The sequence below is a fragment of the Ciona intestinalis genome, chromosome 9, assembly GCF_000224145.3.
Source record: "Ciona intestinalis chromosome 9, KH, whole genome shotgun sequence".
Lineage (NCBI taxonomy): Eukaryota > Metazoa > Chordata > Ascidiacea > Phlebobranchia > Cionidae > Ciona > Ciona intestinalis.
In genome coordinates this window covers 3,831,993-3,852,366 of record NC_020174.2, presented here as the reverse complement: position 1 = coordinate 3,852,366, position 20,374 = coordinate 3,831,993, and the positions used below count along the sequence as shown (strand labels likewise).

Sequence of the window (20,374 nt, the reverse complement as noted above, 5' to 3'; positions counted from 1 at the left end):
CAATGACTACTCATACTAAACGAGTCACAACCTGGAGCGTACAAGTGCTATGCGCCATCCTCTGTTTTGTTTCGCTGGTTTATTTCTATTGGACTATAGATACCCACCGTAAGCATGTGTATTCCAAATTGTTGTACCAGATAGATAAACAACAGGTTATGGGAATAAACTTTAAATCAAACACCACGTTGTTCCAAGCTTCGAAAATGTAAGTGTCAGCGATTTAGAATTTTGAATATAGTACTGTGGGATAATATGGGATACTGTTTACATTTTAAATGTAATGTACCAGGATGGGAGGAGATGGGACACCATTAGCACATATTATTCCAACAATATCCTGATCGATTTTTAAACAGTTAACACCGGTCTATGGTAGTCGTGAGGATACAGTTTTATATTTCTTTGAATGTACTTTGTTTACTACCAAATGTGACGGGAAAATAGAATGAATAAAAAGGTGTCCCATCTTTCCTCACCCCACTATACCTAAATATACTGCTACACCATATTTCCTGGTCCTGTTTGAACAATTACCAACGGTATTTTTGAGTCGCTTGGCTACGGTTATCTATTTCTGTAAATATTATTTGTTTACTTTCAAATATAGGATAATATATAGGGTAATAAAACATTTCCTATCTTATTCCACTTTATTATGTTAAATTTTCTAAATCAGTTGTTTTGTATGGCAGAGACATTGCAACAATTCCCAGACCAATTATACTGATGTATTATAAGCCGTACGATGGGTTTGCTTTTCCCAAAGTATTAAAAACTGTGGCTGGTCACGAATGCGAAACTACATTTGACCGGTCGAAACTGGATCAGAGCGAAGCTGTTGTTTTTTATTACTCAAGGGTTTTAATAAACGGCGGCCCTGACCCAAAATCGAGGTATGGTAGCGGTTGACTCACAAAATCTTTTTTTTTCGGAAATACCGGTGTTTTCGTTCTTTTACAATTAGCATACAAGGTTACTTGGTTATACTATTCCAGTATGCTGTGAAAAGGCGGCCCTGGCCCCATATCAAGTTATGGAAGCGATAGTCTCTAAAAATCTTTTGCTGCAACAATAACAGTGTTTTCGTTGTAAACGCGACTTTAAGACGTCGTATTTCCACTTGAGACAATAATGTTTCGACACGCCGAAGAAATGATGAGATTTGTTTTCCGGGGACTGTTTTGAAGTAATCTCCCGAGATTAAACCAAAAAAGTTGTGCCATGGGATACTGAAGTACTACTAGATGGTAATATACTTGTGTAGCTGTATCCACTAAGCACACGGGTGAAAGTTTTATAGAAACTAAAATAACAAAGCTCGTATAACACGAGCTAACATGACTTATTTGCGTTGCAGAAAACGAAATCAAAAGTATGTTTACTTTGACTTGGAGCCGACATGGGCCCTCCAAGGAATGAATTATTCAATTGGCGAAAACGGATTTTTTAACTGGACCATGTCGTACAAAAGAACGTCTAGCATATATTTTCCATATGGGAGCATAGTGAGTATTCTACAATGGAGATTAAATATTCTTTTTAAAGTGGTTTGATATATAACACGATTATTTGACTGACCGGTGTTGACACGGCTTTTCAATTTACTATTTACATTACAAAGGATCGAATATTTGGCGAGGGCGACCAGAGACAATATTACGGCGACCACGTCGTGAGACAGCTAATGAAAAGAAAGAGAAACGATGTCCACGCTACATGGGTTGTGAGTAATTGTGCAGGACACGCAGGACCGACGCTGAGAAAACAGTACGCCGAAAGCTTGGAGAAACACGGATTAAAGCTGGATAAACGGGGAAGATGTTACGGAAATTTTGTTCCGCCTAGGGGGACGGGTGCGTTCCAAGATTTTATTTCAAAATACAGGTTCTATTTGTCTTTTGAAAGTGGTTACCACTGTCACGACTATATCACTGAAAAGCTGTGGGTAAATGCCTTGGCCAGTGGTGCCGTTCCTGTTGTGTGGGGTGCACCAAAAGCGGACGTTGAAGCGGTCACGCCACCGAAATCATTTATTCACGTTGACGACTTTAAAAACGCAAAAGAACTCGCGGAATATTTAAACTATTTGTCCGCTAACGATACAGCGTATTTAGAGTATTTGCAGTGGCGCAAAAAAACGCTCCAGAGCGCTACCATACGGAAAGACTACGATTTTTATGAAATGTGCAATCGCCTGTGGAGCATGCGCGAGGACGATAGCATCATAAATACTGTTCCGTCAATAAATGACTGGTTTTTGGGCGAGGAAACCCCAGAATGCTTATCTCCAGTAGAACACGGAGCAGAAGACATTATATAAGTTTAAATACCGAAAAAAATGCATTACATCTATCTTTGTGAAGTTCATTGTAAAGTTAAATTAGTATTATGTAGTCTTATTATGTATGCATGTTGGTTTTTCGATGTTCGAAAAACAATTTTTACAGCACCCATGCACTTTATGTTAGTAACTTTTCCATAGTTGTGCCAGCAAAGTAAACCAATATCGAATGCCTCTTTTTTTAATTTCGTTTTATTCAAACAGTGTTTCGAGCATACAGTAAAACATTCATAGTATAGTATTGTGCATTGCAATGGAATGCTTTCGTCCATAATACTCCATACTTTCTTCTCGTGATTTTAACTCTTATAAACAACGGTCTTTTAGAGTCGTGATGAAACGGTTATAAAATTATGTAAATATTCTTTATTTGCCATCAAATGGGACAAGAAAGTAGAATGAAAAGATGTACCATCTTACCCCAACCTAATACATAATACAAGTAACGTGTCTCACGTCTCGCCAAGTCGTTAAAATCGGAATCGCCTATTCTTATCTGTGCCGCGGGCGTCTTCGCGGTCACGTGACGAGCGTGGATGGGCAAAAACAGAGCCGCAAACCTTTCTCACTTCGAGTGACGTAAGCTAGTGGTGTGTTGTGACTGTACGAGCTGCATCTGTCTTATATATATCGCCAGTGATGTTTATATCAAAGAGAATAAAGTTTATTTAAAAATTATAGACCTGAAAATTAAGGTTATAAAGTGTGGCGTCAGCTTAATAAAACTTGTTTACGCTCTTTGTAAGCCAGCCCAAGGCATTACCAGCAATGCTCTACTGGGAATACAAGCAGCAATAAATGCGATTTTAAATAGTGGTTATACTGTACACTAGTCTTAGTTTTATAACGATGTTATCGCTTTTCTGTGTATGAGAAAAGTACCTTTTAACAATAATAACTTTTTGCATTCAGATTCGACAGCTAAAATAAGCGTATAGGGTTACTTGACTATATCACTATCTGTGACCCAATTCTGTCGTTTATCGGCTAGTTTATCATCGAACAGTGAACGTTGTTTCAAATTGTCAGCTGATCGCATACAGTTACGTATTGATCACGGTCACGTGTATTCTTTGTCTGCGTGTGTACTAAAGCGTGACCGTTGCGCCATAACGGAACATAACAAAGAAGACGCCAGCACGTGAGGTTCTCAGCAATAACGTTGAACTAGACAACAGCTGAGGTGTACGGGCAATAAAACCTGTCTTGCATCAGCATCCTGAGCTGCGGATTCAGCGAAAAAAGTTTAAGTTGCACCAGTGCAAAGATTATAACGGACGTTCGTGCATGCGACCATTCATACTGTTATGCCGTTGAGGCTGCGAAGACCCAGTTCCCAAATGAGTGTTAACCCGCCAGTGGTAAAGAAAGCCGCCATGGAGGCAGAAGAAGACTTAGAACCGACCGAATTCAGTCGGGCCTCCTCTGAAGTTTATGATTTTGAAGATCCAAAGCATCCCTTGGAAGTATTAACGTGTTTTAACCATCTTAGAGAAAAAGGATTATTCACGGATGTTATTCTATCCGCTGGAAGCCGAGAGTTCCCCTGTCATCGAGCTATTTTGGTCGCAGGTACAAATTCTTCATTTTGTTTAAAATTTAAACGCAAAAGCTTTAATACAAGCTATAACCCAAACCACTTTTGCGTGAAAAAATAAATTTAATCAATTTTGAACCTAAAGTGATATGTCGTTTACCGTGTAAGCTAAACCGCGATACTTTTTTCATACTGTTTTCGTAACCGACCAAACATCGGCGCCTAATGCTTCTTTTAATATATCTTTATATTTAGTAGGGTGGGGAAGACTATACACCTTAAGAATATATTATTCAAATATCCTGATCGTGTTTTAAAAAAGTAACAACGATTTATGCGAGTAGTAAGGATAAGATTTTTTTAATGCCTAGCTCTTTTTTGTTTACCACCAAATGGGACGAGATAATAGAATGAAAAGGTGTTCCATCTTTCCCCAACCCTACTATAACTTAATGTATATTTCTAAATATCTTAATATTTCAGGCAGCAAGTATTTCCGCGCCATGTTCTGCAACGACCATCGTGAGTCGCGGGAAATGTTGGTCCAGATAAACGGTATGCAGCCACAAATAATGGACCTGCTACTCGACTACCTCTACACATCAAAAGCTGCCATCAACGCTGACAACGTACAATTGTTGTTGGAGGCAGCTAATTTGTTTCAGGTGGGTTTTTTTATGTAGCAAATGAAAAAAAAAAACGTTTATATGAAAATGGTCAAATGTGCTTGACTCTACATTTGCCACATACCATCAAGAACCACAAACCAATATGCGAGGTTTAATTAGATATATAAAAAAAAAATACGACGAAAGTCACATCCAGCAGTTAACTTTCGCCAAAGGCATGTTTCGTATTCCCGTTATTATAACTGTAACAGCAAGATACCACTATACCAGACTTAAATGCTTGCCGATTTTTAGAAACTTCTGGTTATTATTTAAAAAACAGTGTTCGTCTTTTGTATTTCGATACTTGGTTAGCCTTTACGGCAGAAGAAACATTGGGTTTTAAAAAAATCGAAATTAATTTTAGCCCGAGAGCCATTTTTTAAAAAGATAACAAGTTATTTATAAAAAAATTAAAATTTACATACTTTTTTTTCAACTTAGATCCTTCCTCTTGGAGAAGCTTGTACTCGTTTCCTGGAAGCTCAACTTGATCCCTGTAACTGCATCGGGATGCGGGAGTTTGCGGAGGCTCATGCTCTCTCTACTCTCTTCACCACCGCCTCCGAAATGATCATGGAGAAATTCGCCGACGTTGTCGTTGTAAGTGCTGATAGTATTGAGTGGGAAATGGTTTATAGCTATTCAGTTTTGACATTCTGTTCTACGTCGATGAGGTCCCGCAGCGAGGCATGCAACGGGACACTGGGTTTATGCCACTATAGGATTGGCCCATTACCAAAGTGTGACATTGCACAATCTACTATGTATATATATGAGCCTTTTACCTACGTTTTGCCTATGTTTAAAGTCTAGTAAAAGTTTGATAGGCAGTTAAACATACTTCGCAAACTGATTCTATAAAATTGTTAACTGTAACGTTGGTCGTGTACCTAAACCTATTATAAACACGAAGTATTTATTAAACTTAAACTTCCCAAACTTTATTTCTCCCAGCACGAAGAGTTCTTAGAGCTACCAAAGTCTCGAGTCATTGATTATATCAGCGATGACGACATCAAAGTGACGCGTGAGGAGATTGTATATGAAGCGGTGAAACGTTGGGTGGGACATGACGCTGTTACGAGGTTTGTGGTTTGAACTTGAACGACGCCTTACGTGCCCAACAGGTTTATTTTAAAGCGATTTAGAATCGAGGAGAAATTAACGCTGAAGGTATACCGAATTACTAATAAAACGGAAATTCCTGTGTTGTATAAAGCGCACGAAATTGAACACTAGGGTATTAACAATTACGAAATATCATCTTAATACAGGTATACGTGTAAGCTGGCAAAATTGTATCATATACGATATAAAGCATAGTCTAAAAATAATTTTATTTGGTTTAAAACTTATAATAGTGTATATAGTACAGACTACAGCAGACCAGTATATAGTAGGGTTGGAGAAGACGGGGGGCCATTTAGCACATATGATTTAAATATTCTGCTTTTTCAACAATTAACGCCGGTCCACGGGAGTCGTGAGGATACGGTTTCATAATTCTTTGAATGTTCTTTAACTTCTTTGTTTACTACTAAATGGGACGAAAAAATAGAATGCAAATGTGTCCCACCTGCCCCCACCCTCATATATATATGCACTTTTCACGCCCAACCACTTATTCTATATAGAGTGGTTCAACTTTTGTCTTGTACATTCGGATTAAAACCTTTCGTGCTTACATCGTTAAATCTGAAATACTAGACCGATTAGTTTGATTTATACTTTATCATTCAAACACAAACGAAATGCCTCGACAGATTTAATACGCTCTTGTTGAAATTTTATGAGGCCCGAGGCGTTGTATGCAGCACTGTCAAGGCGTTAACTTATACCTGCGTATCTCTCAACGTTCTTAATTATGAACAAATTTATTCAAATATGGTGACAACCTTATTGTTCATGAATTATTCAGTGGGTTCTTATTTTACTGCAGTTTACATACGTGGGTTAGTTATATAGTAGGGTGGGGGGAAATTGGACACCTTTAGCACACATAAAAATCAAAATATCTTGTTCGTGTTTTAAACAATTAACAGCGGTCTATGGGTCGTGAGGATACTTATTCATAGTTCTAGGATTGTTCTTTGTTTACTACCAAATGGGACGAGAAAATAGAATGAAAAGCATCTTCTCCCAACGTACTATACGTTTAGAAACTCGACATCGAATTTCATTAAGCTAAATTTTAAAAACAGCTAAATTTAAAAAAATAACACGAACGGCCAGTGTATACGGTTTAAGTAATGTGGGAGAAGGCGGGACACCTTTTTCATTTGGTGAGACAAGAAAAAAAAACAATTAAAGAATTATGAAACCGTATTCTCACGACTCATATAAACCGAGGTTAATTATATTATGTGCTAAAGGTGTCCGATCTTACCCCACAGTACTAAAACATTACTCTTGAAATAGTCGCGAATCATTTATATGTAAATTCCGTATTTCTGTCTCTTTAACAAGAACAAACAACGTATTGTTGGCCATTATCCGAATCGTACGAAATATAATGTGTTCTCGTTAACATGTAGATCTGGGGATTTTGCTGAGATGTTATCATACGTTAGACTTCCTCTTATTCATCCAAGTTACTTCGTAAACACGATCGAATGCGATGAACAGGTGTTTTCCAATCCAGCATGTCAATCTATTCTTCAGGAGACAAGGAAGTATCACATTTTAGGTTCGGGTCTATTTTTTGAATTGTATCTTTTTCGGGTCCATTTTTTGAATTGTATGTAAAACAGCTTTGAACTGCCAATTTCGCTGTTTGACAAAATATTGGTATGTATTTTTTATTTATACATGCTTTAGCAAAGCTTCATAGCCGTTTTTACGCATCTTTAAAACAAAGAACATTCGCCATGCATTGGCAGTAATGAATATAACATGACATTTTACCAACACTGTACCAAATCGCATCAATAATTAAGCACACATCCCAGGCAACGAGATCAACAGTGAACGAACGCGGCCAAGACGTTCAACTGGTTGCAGCGCCGCTGTTGTGATCGTGGGCGGGTGTGATCGTGTGGGCGGTTACAACATGCCTTATGTTGAAGCGTTTGACCCAGTAACCGGGCAATGGAACTCCCTTGCAAAGTTGCCAGCCTTTACCAAGTCCGAGTACGCTGTGGCCTCGTTCAAAAACAGCATCATAGTTAGCGGCGGAAGAATTCACTCAAGGGACGTGTGGCTATATCAGGTATATTTAAAGCTGGACACACAAGCCTGTTCTCCCATAGCCTATATATATATATATATATATATATAGTAGGGTGGTGGATGATAGGACACCTTTAGCTCATATTATCTAAATACTTGATCGTGTTTTGAACAATTAACAGCGGTCTATGGAAGTCGTGGGGATTCAGTTTTATAATTCTTTGCATTTTCTTTGTTTACTATCAAATGAGCCGAGAAAAATGAATCAAAAGGTGTCCCATCTTCCCCTACCCTACTTATATACAGTAAATTAAATTAATTGCTGTATACATACGATTCTACCCCTTATGCCAGTATCAATATTTACTATCAATGTATTGGAATAACAATAGCCAAAGAAGAACTGAATGAATATTACAGGTCGCATGGTCTTTACATAGATTCCCATATCCGCTATAGAAATAAAGCAGCATTGTTGTGACACCTGGCCTTGGTTAATAGTGATAATTCAAGCTCTGTCGGTGTAGCCAAATACCTGAAACGTAGTATTAATGGTAACGCCTTGAATTGATTGCTTTTCCAGTCTCATCTGGACAACTGGGTAAAGATTGCACCGCTGTGTAAAGGCAGATGGCGACATCGTATGCTTACTATGGGCGGTCATGTGTATTGCGTTGGAGGTTATGATGGGAAGAACAGACTTCGTAGTGTTGAGAGATACGACAGGTAATCAATGCACTTAAACTTTTTTCCTTTGATATGTTATTTTTGAAGCCCAAAAGCTGCAGATATAATCTTCTATATGCAAAATCAATAGGAAAAATATAATATTTCAGGAAAGCTCATATACTGTTTCTATTTGTGTGGGTGGAATTTCTTTAAACTTAAATTTAACTCATTTCCTCGAACACCCGCCCACGCTTTATTGCAATGGTAAAATATACAATGTAAGGTATATGCCCACGCAAACATGCATATTTTATATAGTATACCATGTTCAAAATGCGTGGGCCAAACAGCCCACGAAAGTGTTTTTCTTTATTTTCTTGTCACATCAAAATAGAAAAATTATTACGTTAGATATAAATTTAATAAGGCGTCGTTTTTTTCAGCTTTTCCAATACATGGGTGGAAGTGGCACCGCTTCTACACTCCGTTAGTTCATGTGGATTGGCGACTTGCCATGGGAAGTTATACGTGGTCGGGGGAGGCGACGAAGAAAACTGCTTTAATAAGGTAAAAACCGAAAAGGGCGGCGTTAAATAGTCTTTCCAATATAAATTGTTTAGTTAACTTGTGTATACAGTAGTCTGGGGTAAGATGGGATTCCACTAAAGCCAATATTTCCTTTTTTGAACAATTAACAACGCTCTTACAGAGTTGCTTGGCTACGGTTACATAACAAATATTCTTTGTTTACGACCAAACTGGGACAAGAACATAGAATGAAAACATTACCCATCTCACCGCACCCCTATAACCTAAGATTAAAAGACGTAATCGACTTCGTTGCAGATTTAGTTAACCCTGGGGCCATGACCTGTGCCATATACTAGCGTTTAAAGCGATTTCGCTGATCGGTTTAATGTCATCCGTATACGTCGCTTATTTCTGAACCGGCGAAAAGTTTAAGACAGCTGTCTCGTCTGTCCTATCGCATCCATGGGCTGTGACGTCACAAATCGCCAACTAGGCGTAATGAATACAGGCCAAGGGAAGGGCACGCTGTCAGGGCGGTTTATTCAGTTTAAAATAGTCGATACAACACTTTTCGTCGGACGTAAATAACACAGCGTTTCAAACGGTGTGTGTCCGATTTAGGCACACACGTAAATATCAATACATTTGGGACTTCTGTTTTTAGTTGCACTGCTACAACCCGGAATCAGATCAATGGATCTTGAGGTCACCGATGCCATCCATGCAGAAAACATTATCTTGCGCGACAATTAACGGGAAGATCTACATTATCGGTAAGTACACTGTGTTAATAACACAATGGATGGCCACTAATAACTAAAAAATTATTTTACAAAAGAGCCTGTAAAACACGATTGAAACGTAGACGCTTTTAAGAAAGCAAGGATAACATATATGCTATAAAATAAAGAGAAAGTATAGATAAGAAACGTACATACTATGATGAAAAGTTGTTAAGAGCTACATCTTATGAGAAGCATGACTGCATAATGTATACTGTTTGTTTTGACACGACTTACAATTTGTATTTTGTGTTATAGTTGTTTGGTATGGAATATGCTTTTTTTAAGCGTGCGCAACTTTATTTGTAAACTTATCATCTTCTTTAAGCTGGCAGCGAAAAGAACATCTACAGCTATGACCCGCTTACTGATAACTGGGACACGAGACAAATTACTGAGGATAAACTTGAAAGCTGTGGGATGACCGTGTGTGGGGGCAAACTGTACATCACCGGTAATTTAAGTTTTTCCTATATTAATATTTCGATATATATAAGTACTGTGGGATATGGGATACCGTAAGTACCTAATCCTATATTTCCTAATCCTGCTTTGTATAATTTACAAAGCTATTTTATAGTCGTGAGTCCACGATTACATGATTATGCAAAAAATTCTTCGTTTACTACCAAATGGGAAGAGAAAGAGAATGAGTAACACGTCCTATCCTAACCCATCCTACTATTACATTCTATGTAGGTAAGATCCCGCAACGTGGCACGCCATGAGTCCTAGGATTTAGGCCAGGATTGTCCCATTACCCTAACCCATCCTACTATACATTGCTACCGTGTTACATTTCCTTATAATAGCTTTCACTTATACATTTAGGTGGCCGAGGTGACGGCGTCGAGGCATCGGATCAAGTTTACGGATATGACGTCAGGTCAGGTGATATGTGTCACGTGTCAAGCATGCCGAGACCATCATGCTTTCACGGGTGCGTGACGATTCACAGGTTTGGCCCCCTTGGAGAAAAATCCCAGAACTCGGGGAAGTGAAAAGTTTTATCAGCAATGTAGTCCAGCATAGCGTGCCGTATGTCCGTATTTTGCACTTGTGTCTTGCCTTTTCGTTTGTTGCTAATGGTTGCTGGGTGCACAGACCAAACCAGTAACATCATTATCAAGCTAATAATATAACTACTGTGGGGGAAGATAGGACACCTTTAGCATAGAAAATCCAAACATCCTGATCGTGTTTTAAACAATTAACAACGGTCTATTTGAGTCATGAAGATATGATTTCATAATTCTTTAAATTTTGTTTGTTTACTACCAAATGGGACGAGAAATAGAACAAAAATGTGTCCTGTCTTCCTCCACCCTACTATACTATGTTTTGTTGGCTGAGCTTCTGTTCAGGTTGAAATTAATTTCATGGTTTTCGTTCTATTCTATATGCGCGCCCTTTGTCTCGCATCCTGGGATTTATGTTGAAATTTACTAATTAGCGTTTGTGTCATATGCAGTAACGATCGTAAATTTTATACATTGCCAAACAAATTTCGTTGCGGCTATTCATTTTTATTTTTAACTGGAATGTCTGCGCATTTTTGCCTATGTTAATTTGAACGGCATAATAACTATATAGTCACTTTTATTAATTAAAATCCTTTAGAAGACTGTCAAATATAGGATCATTTACCGGCGCTATTTTTTTAATAAAGACTATATAGTACACTTGTTTCTATACGTACTTGTTACTGGTTTAAACTTCGCTTTATTTATTAGCAAATTTGTGCATGTCAATATTTTTTTCTATAATTGTTAATAAACTTACTCAAACTACACCGGCTTATATACATTTAAACGTTTCGGATAAAGTCATACCAAAAGCCTTTAATTTACACAATCTAAACACAAATACGCAGCAGGCAAAACCAAGTTATGGGCAAAACCAGTTTAAGTAATGCAGCGTTGAAAAGCATGTACATTTTTTATCTGAAATTGGCGTAAAACAAGAAAATAATAATTGAAAACAGTTGTATACAAACATGTTGATCAAACTGTACCGGCGTGTATCCTTCAGGGGAACATGGTAGAGTAATTAAATAACTCCAATTCAGTAATCGGACAATTTTAACTGGAGGGCGAAGTAAAATCGCGAATCATTGTGAACTTAGTTTGTTACGTCACAATGTTATACTGACGGCAAAATCAGGCGCTCCAATCCTTAAAGCTAATTGGACAGATTACTCACGTGACCTCGAATCAGCTGATTACGCCCGCCTCGATTGCTCCGCGCATAAAACGCCTCTTTTACAAAACGAGTTACCACGTTCCAGTTGAAATGAAGTTAGTTTCACACCAGGCTACAAGATGGAAGGTTTCAGGAAGTTTTAAGAATTAAGTTAAGTATTATTTCATTATATTAGTGTTTTTATAAGTTATACTATTTACTATAACCTATTCTATAGCTTTTTATACACTAATATTACTGCACTATATTATATACAATAACATTATATGCTACAAGTTTTGTGCCTTGCGTTTATTACTTTAATATATATATTAAATTCAAATTATTCGGTATCGCATTCTGTTTTATGAATCGCAACAGTTCTTTATTACGTCACCCATGACGTCACACGCAATATCTATAGGTTCACAATCGCTGCGTTCTGTTACGTCACAATTCGACACAATCGTTGAAATTTCGCTCTGTATACCGCTCGCGTTAATGTTACGTCATTAGGGTTTGTTACGTCATACCTAAAAATCACGCGACTATTCTACGCGTACGTTTCGCGACGTTTTTTTCATGGGGCCCCATGCGCGTTTTGCGTCCAAGCAAGGTACATTACTTGTATAGTTTATTTATTTTCGCTATAAGCGCGAAGCAAGAAGATCAAAGAATTGGTAAAGTATGAATCACATTTGGCATTATTACGTACATAAGCTGTTTTCTAGAAACATCGAAGATGTGACGTCACGAAGTGGTGATGACGCAGCAGAAAAACCCACTTCGTAAGTTCATTATTTCGTCACAAACTTTCTTGATATATTTTATTTCCGATTTATTACAGAACATGGTATGTGACGTCACAGAGGATCAAGCGGACTATAGCGTAAAGCAAGAATGAAGGTACTTATGACGTAATATGTAGAAGCCGTATTTTACCAAAAAATTTTATTGCAGAAAAGTCAGCAAAAAAGCTGCCGAAGAAAAGCGCAAGGTATTGTATATTATATTTTGTTTATTAAGGAAAAAAAATCGAATACATTTAAAACGCTTGAAAATTATGTAGGCTTTGTTTATTAATGATGTTATTGCTGGACGTTTACAAACTATAAATTTATACTTTTCGTGAATTTTAAAGCATTAATTTTATAACAAATATGTTGGGTTTGGGTAACATGGTAATGTTTTTGTTTCTTTTATCGTATTTTTTAGTAAACAACACTATTTACAGAATTATATAACCGTATCTCCACGACTCGTATAAGAGCTGTGTTAATGGTTAAATACAAATTTACGTTTACGGAATATTAGATTTATAGGTGACAACGGTATCCCATTTTACCCCACATAACTCTATGTATTATTCAAGTGATAAGCATTGACGTAACTATTAAATTTGTTTTGCCAACGGTATCCCATTTTACCCCACATCACTATCTGTATTATGCAAGTGATAAGCCTTGACGTAACTATTAAATTTGTTTTGCAGTCGAAGAACAGAGACGAAGACGCCGATTAAGGATACATGGTTTGAGGCTTGAGTATTATATAAGTATAGGAGTTGTGTGTTGTATATGTATGTATGTGTTTGTCTGTCTGTGCTACCGTCCTTTATTCTGCTGGGTCTACTATGGCCAGCTGTTTTTAGTCAGTCACTACTATAGTGCATTTTGCATGTCTATGAAATATATGCAATGAAACTATGGCAAACATCTTGCTGGATTAGATTTTGTTGTTGTACACTCTATTGGGTGATTCTTCTGCAAAGGTCGAATTCTTTAATGATTCTGCATTGTCCTGATCGATTGGTGAGAACGCTGTGTTGCTACACAAATACTCGAGTAATATCCACACGCAGTATAATAAACGCATATTTAAAATTAATTAATTTCCATTTTTAATTTAAAAAAATAAACTTCTATACCCTGAATAAACAAATATAACCATTTAAACGTCAAGTAGCGTGATTGGGACGATGGCCACGTCACAATTACGTTTACGACGTCGATACGGTGGGTCAAAGCATTGTCCTGACCCTGCGTTCGGTGCGGTTACGTCAGTTTTGATTGAGTTACGTCACGGTCAGGTTGTTGCGTAGACGTCGCCGCCAGTGATGCTACGCTAGATGTTTAGTACACTACCGTTGCGGTAATGCTACCGGCACAGTGATGCTACACTTGTTTATGGGTCACTGTCAATGCGGTTCGTAACAACCTGACGCAGTTTCGTGACGGTCGAAGCGGTACGTAACGTCCGGACGTTATTATATTGTGTGAAGGTACGACTAGAGTATCGCGGTACCAAAATAGCGACTTTCCTTTTGATCGGGACATGCGGAGCTGTTATTGGCTTCGACTCCTTGTAGTTGGACATTCAATATGGTGTACACTGCAGATGATTATCCTTCAGGATTTGAACCATATTTTATTTGTAGATGTTTCAATGATTATGTCCGCGTTAACTATTTTTTGACTGTCCTATTTTTGAATGGGTGAGCTGTTGTGTTTGTTGCATGTTTGGCACATGTATGTCGCTGCACTCGTTATATTGTTTTTGTCTTTTTGTTGGTGTATTCCTTATTGTGCACATTGTCTATGATGTGCGTCGTTGTACTATTTTTGTCTATGGGGTTTCTTTAACCTGCGTGGACAGTAACACCCCGCAAGGGTTTCTCACCTAAGTAGAAACCCACTACCATTGGCTGGGGGCTTGTCGTGCCGTAGTGGCTTTCCACCAACGCCAGCCACATAAACTGTGTAAGGTATTTCTAATCTTGTTTCTATTTTTCAGAAAGATATTTATCAGCGAACCAGAGATTTTATTATTAACGCTTTCCTTTTGTTATATGTATTGTTCAATGAATCTATAAAAATAATCACCTTGTTTATTCTGCGTTATAACTACAACAAAGTGGTCCACTTAAAAAAAAATTCTCATCTACTTGTTGTTTTTTTCAAATATTTGATCTTGGTATTTAAATGAGATAAATAAAAATTAACATTACTGCCCAATGCAAGTCGTCTTTTTCCTATTATTAATCAATGATTCCTTCCCTGATGTGGTTTTAGGTTGCGCAAAACCCATAATTTTAGAGGCAAGTTTTTGATACTTTCCATTGGCGTCACTAATATAAAATCTACACTCTATCTGATTTATACCACAATAATTCTTCGCATGCTATATCGGGAACTCTAAAATGCGAAAACCGGCGGCTGGAAAATAATAAATTAATTCAGCGCTACAAGCGGATTTACTGTTGCTACAGCTTGATTTAAAAGACAAACAATTTCTCTGTCAGTGTTTCCTATTTTATTTATCTGTGGAATGTGTTTTAAATAGATAAGCTGTAAAACTTGATAAACATGACGTGCAGCATACAAATAAATGAAAAATAGACCAATACTTCTGCGATTAATTTCTACATATAGGTATATATTCTGTATTGGACGCATTGGCCGCATAAACGTGTATAATGCAAATTTTAGGAAACACTGTTTAAAAAGTTATAATTGATAGTAACCTGTCGCTGTTTTCAATAACACGACGAGTTAATAAAGTATTTTAGTTAAGTGTATCTTTAACGTGATGATTAAACATGCAAGAAATATTGGATAACGCTCAAATATTTAATGGTGTTGACAGGTAATATGTTTATAAGTAGTTTGAATACGATTGGATTTACAACTTGCAAAGTGCTTTTTTTGTTTGCCATTCATGCCTGTAACTAAATTAAGTTCTGTATCTTTTGTGTAGTTAAATATAAACTTTTGAAGTTTTCATGTAATTTGAATAGTTTTCTTTTTATTCCTAGAATTTATGTTCATAAATGAATATAAATGATTTTTGTAATATAAGGTAATAATAATAAATTATGTTGTTATTTCATTATAATAAATAAATGAATAATACGTTGTCATTTCATGATAATATATGAATACAAAATCCTTTTTTTACAATAAAGATATGTTCATGATCAGGAATATTCATTTTTTTTAAGTAAAAGTTATGTTAAATCCACAGCTCCAGTCAATGTGATGATTCCAAGGCTTTCCCCAGACCCCCATGGAGAACTGACACTGTTGACAAATATTCCCTCAAACCTCAATCTAATCTCATGGTGACACATGTCAATCAAACACTGGCTTTGCAGGTGTGGAAGTTTCTAAGAAATTAAAAATTAAAATAACAGTAATGTAAAACTCAATGCTTAAAAGTATTTGTAATAAAATTCATATTTGAATTTTTTTAGCTGATTTTATTATTTTATATGAACCAGATTTTTGCGTATTGTTTTCTCAACAATAATATGTTGTGAAATGGTAAAGTATCTTACATAGACCTATAGTTTCTAAATATATGCACCAAATATCTGGAATATTAGTTTTAGTTTTCAGTTAGTGGGCACTGAGTTTATTTTATTATTTTTGAGTTCAATTTTTTCACACATATTTTGTATTTGTTGCAGGAAAAAAACACTTGTCAAAGTTAAACAACATCAAATACCGATTTAACCATTAAACATGCAAGGTCTAAACTGGGACTGACGCCATATTTCCAATATAGCATAGTTTTTCTCCTTTTATTTCAAGACAATTTTGTCACATTTTAAAATAAACCAGGCATGTTGGTAATCATGTATATTACACAGAAAGCAAAGAAGTTTTCAGCCACCCCCAATAAAACACAAACTTCAGAGGAATGGTTAATGAATCATGACCTCACCTACCAAGAGATAACTCTTAAGGATTTGCTTATAAAGGGGAAACAAGTCAAGTATGTTTTGTGTTTTTTTATGTCATGCTGTCATAATTTTATATATTTTGGATTTTTTCTAAAGCTAAAAAAAATACACAGAAAAGCAGGAGAGGGAAAACACCTAGTGTTTGATGCAACCGTTATTACAGAAATGGAATACAAATTAAATATGTAAGTGCAAAGTTTCTATAATTTTTTCTGTGCACTACATTTGAATAATATTGGTAATTTAAATTATGTGTTTTGTTGTAAAGCTAAATGTTAAGTACCTGGACTAGCTATTTGCTTATTGGAATATTGTGTTTTTATTCTTGATATTTTACAGGGCAATTGAGCAATATCACATGAGAGTTAAATGGCTTTTAGAGGGAAGCAAAAAGGTATGAATATTCCTATTTTTGGTGGCCAACATAGACAATTACTTATTTAATTCAAGTCCACCATGTTGGTTAATCCCACTGTGTTTGGTATGTGATTTGCACTAGTTAAAGGGACCTTGCATTGAATGAAATATATGTCATAATTATTTTCAGTTGTTTGGACTGGTAAAAGGGGAAAGAGTTGGTGTTCTTATTGACTCCTCTGATGCTAATACTGGCTTTGGAAGGCTGCAAGATTTCCAGCAATCTTTACTGGTAACACTGCATTTAGTTGATGCTATGCTTACATTTGGGTGTCGTGGCAAAGTGGTTAGCGTTCACTGCTATCATTGTGAGCGTGCGTGCCCTTGGACAAAAAACTTAATGGCAATTGCTCCAACCCAGTTGTCACGAGTGGTTTAAATTATCAGACATAAATAAAAAAAGTAAAAAATAAATCCTAAAAATAATCACCTACGAATACATGGTAACTTGTATGCTTGCACAAGATGTATAAAACAGAACGTGCCTGTTATCTGTTATAAAGACTGATCTTTTCTATCTACATGAGGATAAAGCAAGTTACATTACCTATATTTAATACAAGCAAAAATAAAAAGAAAGTTGAAACAATTTCTTGCAGTATTTGATGGACGAACAACTGAAGTATAAGAAGTCATTATACTTGTTAAGTTTTGGAAGCGAACCTGAAAGTTTATGGAACCATGCAAGAGACCTCAACCTAAGAACGTAAGTTTTATGGCTGAATTTTTTAGAGAAACCAATATCATGATAAGTTAGATTGCCTGAAATAAATACATTTGTTTTATTATAAGTTAAAATACAAGTAAAGGAATGAAAACCAATGAAAAATCTGAATAAATGACAATAGTAATTTCACAATGCGGAATGTATAAGATAGATAACCATTAGTTAAAAAGCTAGTTGTAAGAAATAATTAGTGAAAAAACAGCATTGAATTGTTATTTATTCTATAGTTTAGAGGAAGCGCGAGATTTTATCCGGGGCCTCCATCCTGCTGGAGGATGCAATTTACTCAAATCTTTCAAAAAAGTTCTTCAAGTGAAAAAACTTAACTCCCTTCTGATTATTCTTGGAAATTGGTAAGTTGAATGTACTTGTGTATTTTACATAAAACAGAAAAAAACGTGTTATTGCGACTGTAAGTATCCTGCCATGCGAGGATAGAACAAGTTACATTCATTCATTCATTTATAACTTAATTGGTTAACAAAATCCATGTAAAGTAGCCAAAATTCAATTAGATGATATCCGAATATAATCCTAAAAAAAAGTACCAGATTTCCCAAACCAGTTACTTATGTTGTGTTTTTTCCATCTAGCCCAGACCAGACTTCTTCAGTGTTGTTTGACTACATACAGCAATGTTTGCTTGGTAGAAATCTACCCGTACATGCCGTGGCATATGATACAAGTAACCACTTGACGCATGACACACTGAAGAAATTGGCTCAGCATTCAAATGGAAGATATCATTGTTACAACTCCTCTGATGACAGAGAAGTCTATAAGGTAAAGTTTTGTTAATCACTCACTAAGTAACTTACTTGGTGACTTGTAAGCTGGCACAAGGTGTATGAAACAGAACACCATGTTTAACGACTGTAGTTTTCTGGCCATGCGAGGTTGAAGTAAGTTACATTCATTCATTCAAGACTGGTTCTAATAGGCCTTCACCTTTGTGTTTAATATCACATTTATTGTTCCAATATTGGTACAGAGCTTCTTTTACCACCCAGAAACAAAGCATTTTGTTTAATGGTGAAATTTAGTTACACATTTACACTTTAATTTATTTGTGAGTGTACAAAAAATGAAGGCTTTATGAATCTGTAGTAAATTCTACCAACTAATATACATGTATAGTTTTTATTTCTTTTCATTGCAATTAAATGTCCAATGGCAGAGCTTCGATATCCAGCTGTTACTGAGAGAAGCACAGCGGGCAGTTGATGTCATTTCCAAAATTAAACAGATGAGAACTGGAATGCTTGGCGATGCTTTGATCAGCATAGAAAACGAGGTAAACACATAACATGCTGATTTTTTAAATTGGCAAACTGTATGATGTATTTGCAGTTTGTTTTTGTCTGCCCAATAGTTTTATTTGCCATTTGTCTCTGTTTTTCACACAAAAGAGTTTGGCGCCTTGACACAGTGATTGGGGTTCCTGCCTTTAACCAAAAAGGTGTTTGAGGCTGAAGGCTCTATGCTGCTACCATTGTGAGCGTAAGTCCGCTGGGCGAGACAATAAATGACATTTGCTCCAACCCAGTGGTTACTTATGTGTTGTCAATTTGTCAGCCATGCATTAAAATTAATCCAAAAAACAATTACTCACAAAGTTTTATATGTGCTGGTAACTTATAAGCGGGCACGAGGTGCTTGAAAAAGATCTTTCGTAATTTATCAACCATTATCGCTCCGCCATGCAAGGATAAATAAGTTACATTCATTTATTTTTACCTATATTCTAACCTGAATCAGACTTGAGTTTTATAAACAGAACACCTGTGTTAATAATAACTGTTGCTTTCCCGCCACGCGAGAATAAGTAGGCTACATTCATTCATTAATTTATCCATTTGGGTACCTCTTAAGAGGGCATAACATGTATCAAACAGAACAATTATATTATAACTAATGCTTTTGCCACGCCAGGATAAATAAGTTACATTCATTCAGATATCTCTAGAAGTTGGTCGTTTATCCAATGCTCGTTTACTTCCCCGGCCCCCTAACCACCACCGTCCACTGAGCATCGAAACCCCAAACTTTCACCCACAACCATCCGTTGCATGGCTTGCCGAGAGTGGACTGCGTGCCAATAACTTGAACCTTTACCAGGTCAGGTTTTTACTGTTTATTTGATGAGGATATAGAGTAGGGTGGGGGAGATGGGACATCTTTTCATTCGATTTTCTTGTCCCATTTGATAGAAAACGAAGAAAATTCAAAGAGTTATAAAACCCTACTTCTATAGGGTTTTATACCGATGTTAATTGTTTAAAACACGATCAAGATATTTGGATATTATGTGCAGAAGGTGTAAGTGTAACGTCTTTCCCAACCAAACTATATGTCAAATTGTAAATGATTTTGTAGATATTTTTAACACTGAACACCAACTTGGAAGTTGACGTACAAGTAAAATTGAGAACTCAACCAGATATTTTTCAGATTTTAGCACCAAATGCCTTCGATCCAGTTCAAGATTTTGTTCCAATTTTAAGAAAACCTGTTGGTTCAAAAGTGCATGGGGTAAGTGGAATCTTTTCTCGAAAACTATATTTTAGGCTCCTTTTTCCTAATTTTGAATGAAAAAGTTTTGA

The 20,374-nt window shown here is 36.4% G+C and overlaps 3 protein-coding genes and 1 long non-coding RNA gene across 4 annotated transcripts in view; all 4 read left to right on the top strand.

Moving 5' to 3' along the window:
- ona1 (alpha3-fucosyltransferase) lies at nt 1-2,564 on the top strand. The gene is given in 4 exon segments (NM_001032619.1): nt 1-208; nt 696-896; nt 1,361-1,508; nt 1,625-2,564. Coding segments are annotated over 4 exon segments (1,254 nt in total). The 5' UTR covers nt 1-2; the 3' UTR covers nt 2,324-2,564.
- A 693-nt stretch (nt 2,565-3,257) lies between these two features.
- Nucleotides 3,258-11,492, top strand: LOC100175268 (kelch-like protein 24). The gene is made up of 11 exons (XM_002129174.4): nt 3,258-3,916; nt 4,365-4,546; nt 4,994-5,152; nt 5,507-5,637; nt 7,087-7,238; nt 7,501-7,760; nt 8,304-8,446; nt 8,833-8,956; nt 9,585-9,693; nt 10,031-10,156; nt 10,534-11,492. The coding sequence occupies exons 1-11, from the start codon at nt 3,652-3,654 to the stop codon at nt 10,701-10,703; spliced, it is 1,821 nt and encodes a 606-aa protein (XP_002129210.1). The 5' UTR covers nt 3,258-3,651; the 3' UTR covers nt 10,704-11,492.
- A 1,141-nt stretch (nt 11,493-12,633) lies between these two features.
- On the top strand, nt 12,634-13,570 carry LOC113474564. The gene is made up of 4 exons (XR_003396250.1): nt 12,634-12,671; nt 12,731-12,789; nt 12,844-12,880; nt 13,376-13,570. It is a non-coding gene; the product is annotated as an uncharacterized LOC113474564 (long non-coding RNA).
- A 1,816-nt stretch (nt 13,571-15,386) lies between these two features.
- LOC100177534 (von Willebrand factor A domain-containing protein 3A) overlaps nt 15,387-20,374 on the top strand; it is a 12,447-nt gene continuing 7,459 nt past the window's right edge. The window contains exons 1-12 of the mRNA XM_018813176.2: nt 15,387-15,528; nt 15,907-16,036; nt 16,535-16,659; nt 16,741-16,812; nt 16,967-17,021; nt 17,175-17,276; nt 17,644-17,750; nt 17,999-18,124; nt 18,365-18,554; nt 18,949-19,065; nt 19,728-19,889; nt 20,223-20,303. Of these exons, the coding sequence (XP_018668721.1) occupies nt 15,482-15,528; nt 15,907-16,036; nt 16,535-16,659; nt 16,741-16,812; nt 16,967-17,021; nt 17,175-17,276; nt 17,644-17,750; nt 17,999-18,124; nt 18,365-18,554; nt 18,949-19,065; nt 19,728-19,889; nt 20,223-20,303 (1,314 nt within the window). The 5' untranslated portion in view covers nt 15,387-15,481. The remainder of the gene's footprint in view (nt 15,529-15,906; nt 16,037-16,534; nt 16,660-16,740; nt 16,813-16,966; nt 17,022-17,174; nt 17,277-17,643; nt 17,751-17,998; nt 18,125-18,364; nt 18,555-18,948; nt 19,066-19,727; nt 19,890-20,222; nt 20,304-20,374) is intronic.

Excerpts from the sequence above, each read along its gene's own strand:
- LOC100175268 (XM_002129174.4), top strand. The coding sequence starts at position 3,652 with ATGCCGTTGAGGCTGCGAAGACCCAGTTCCCAAATGAGTGTTAACCCG. Across the intron at positions 5,153-5,506 it reads AATTCGCCGACGTTGTCGTT|CACGAAGAGTTCTTAGAGCT; the intron begins GTAAGTGCTGAT and ends TATTTCTCCCAG. Across the intron at positions 8,447-8,832 it reads AGTGTTGAGAGATACGACAG|CTTTTCCAATACATGGGTGG; the intron begins GTAATCAATGCA and ends CGTTTTTTTCAG.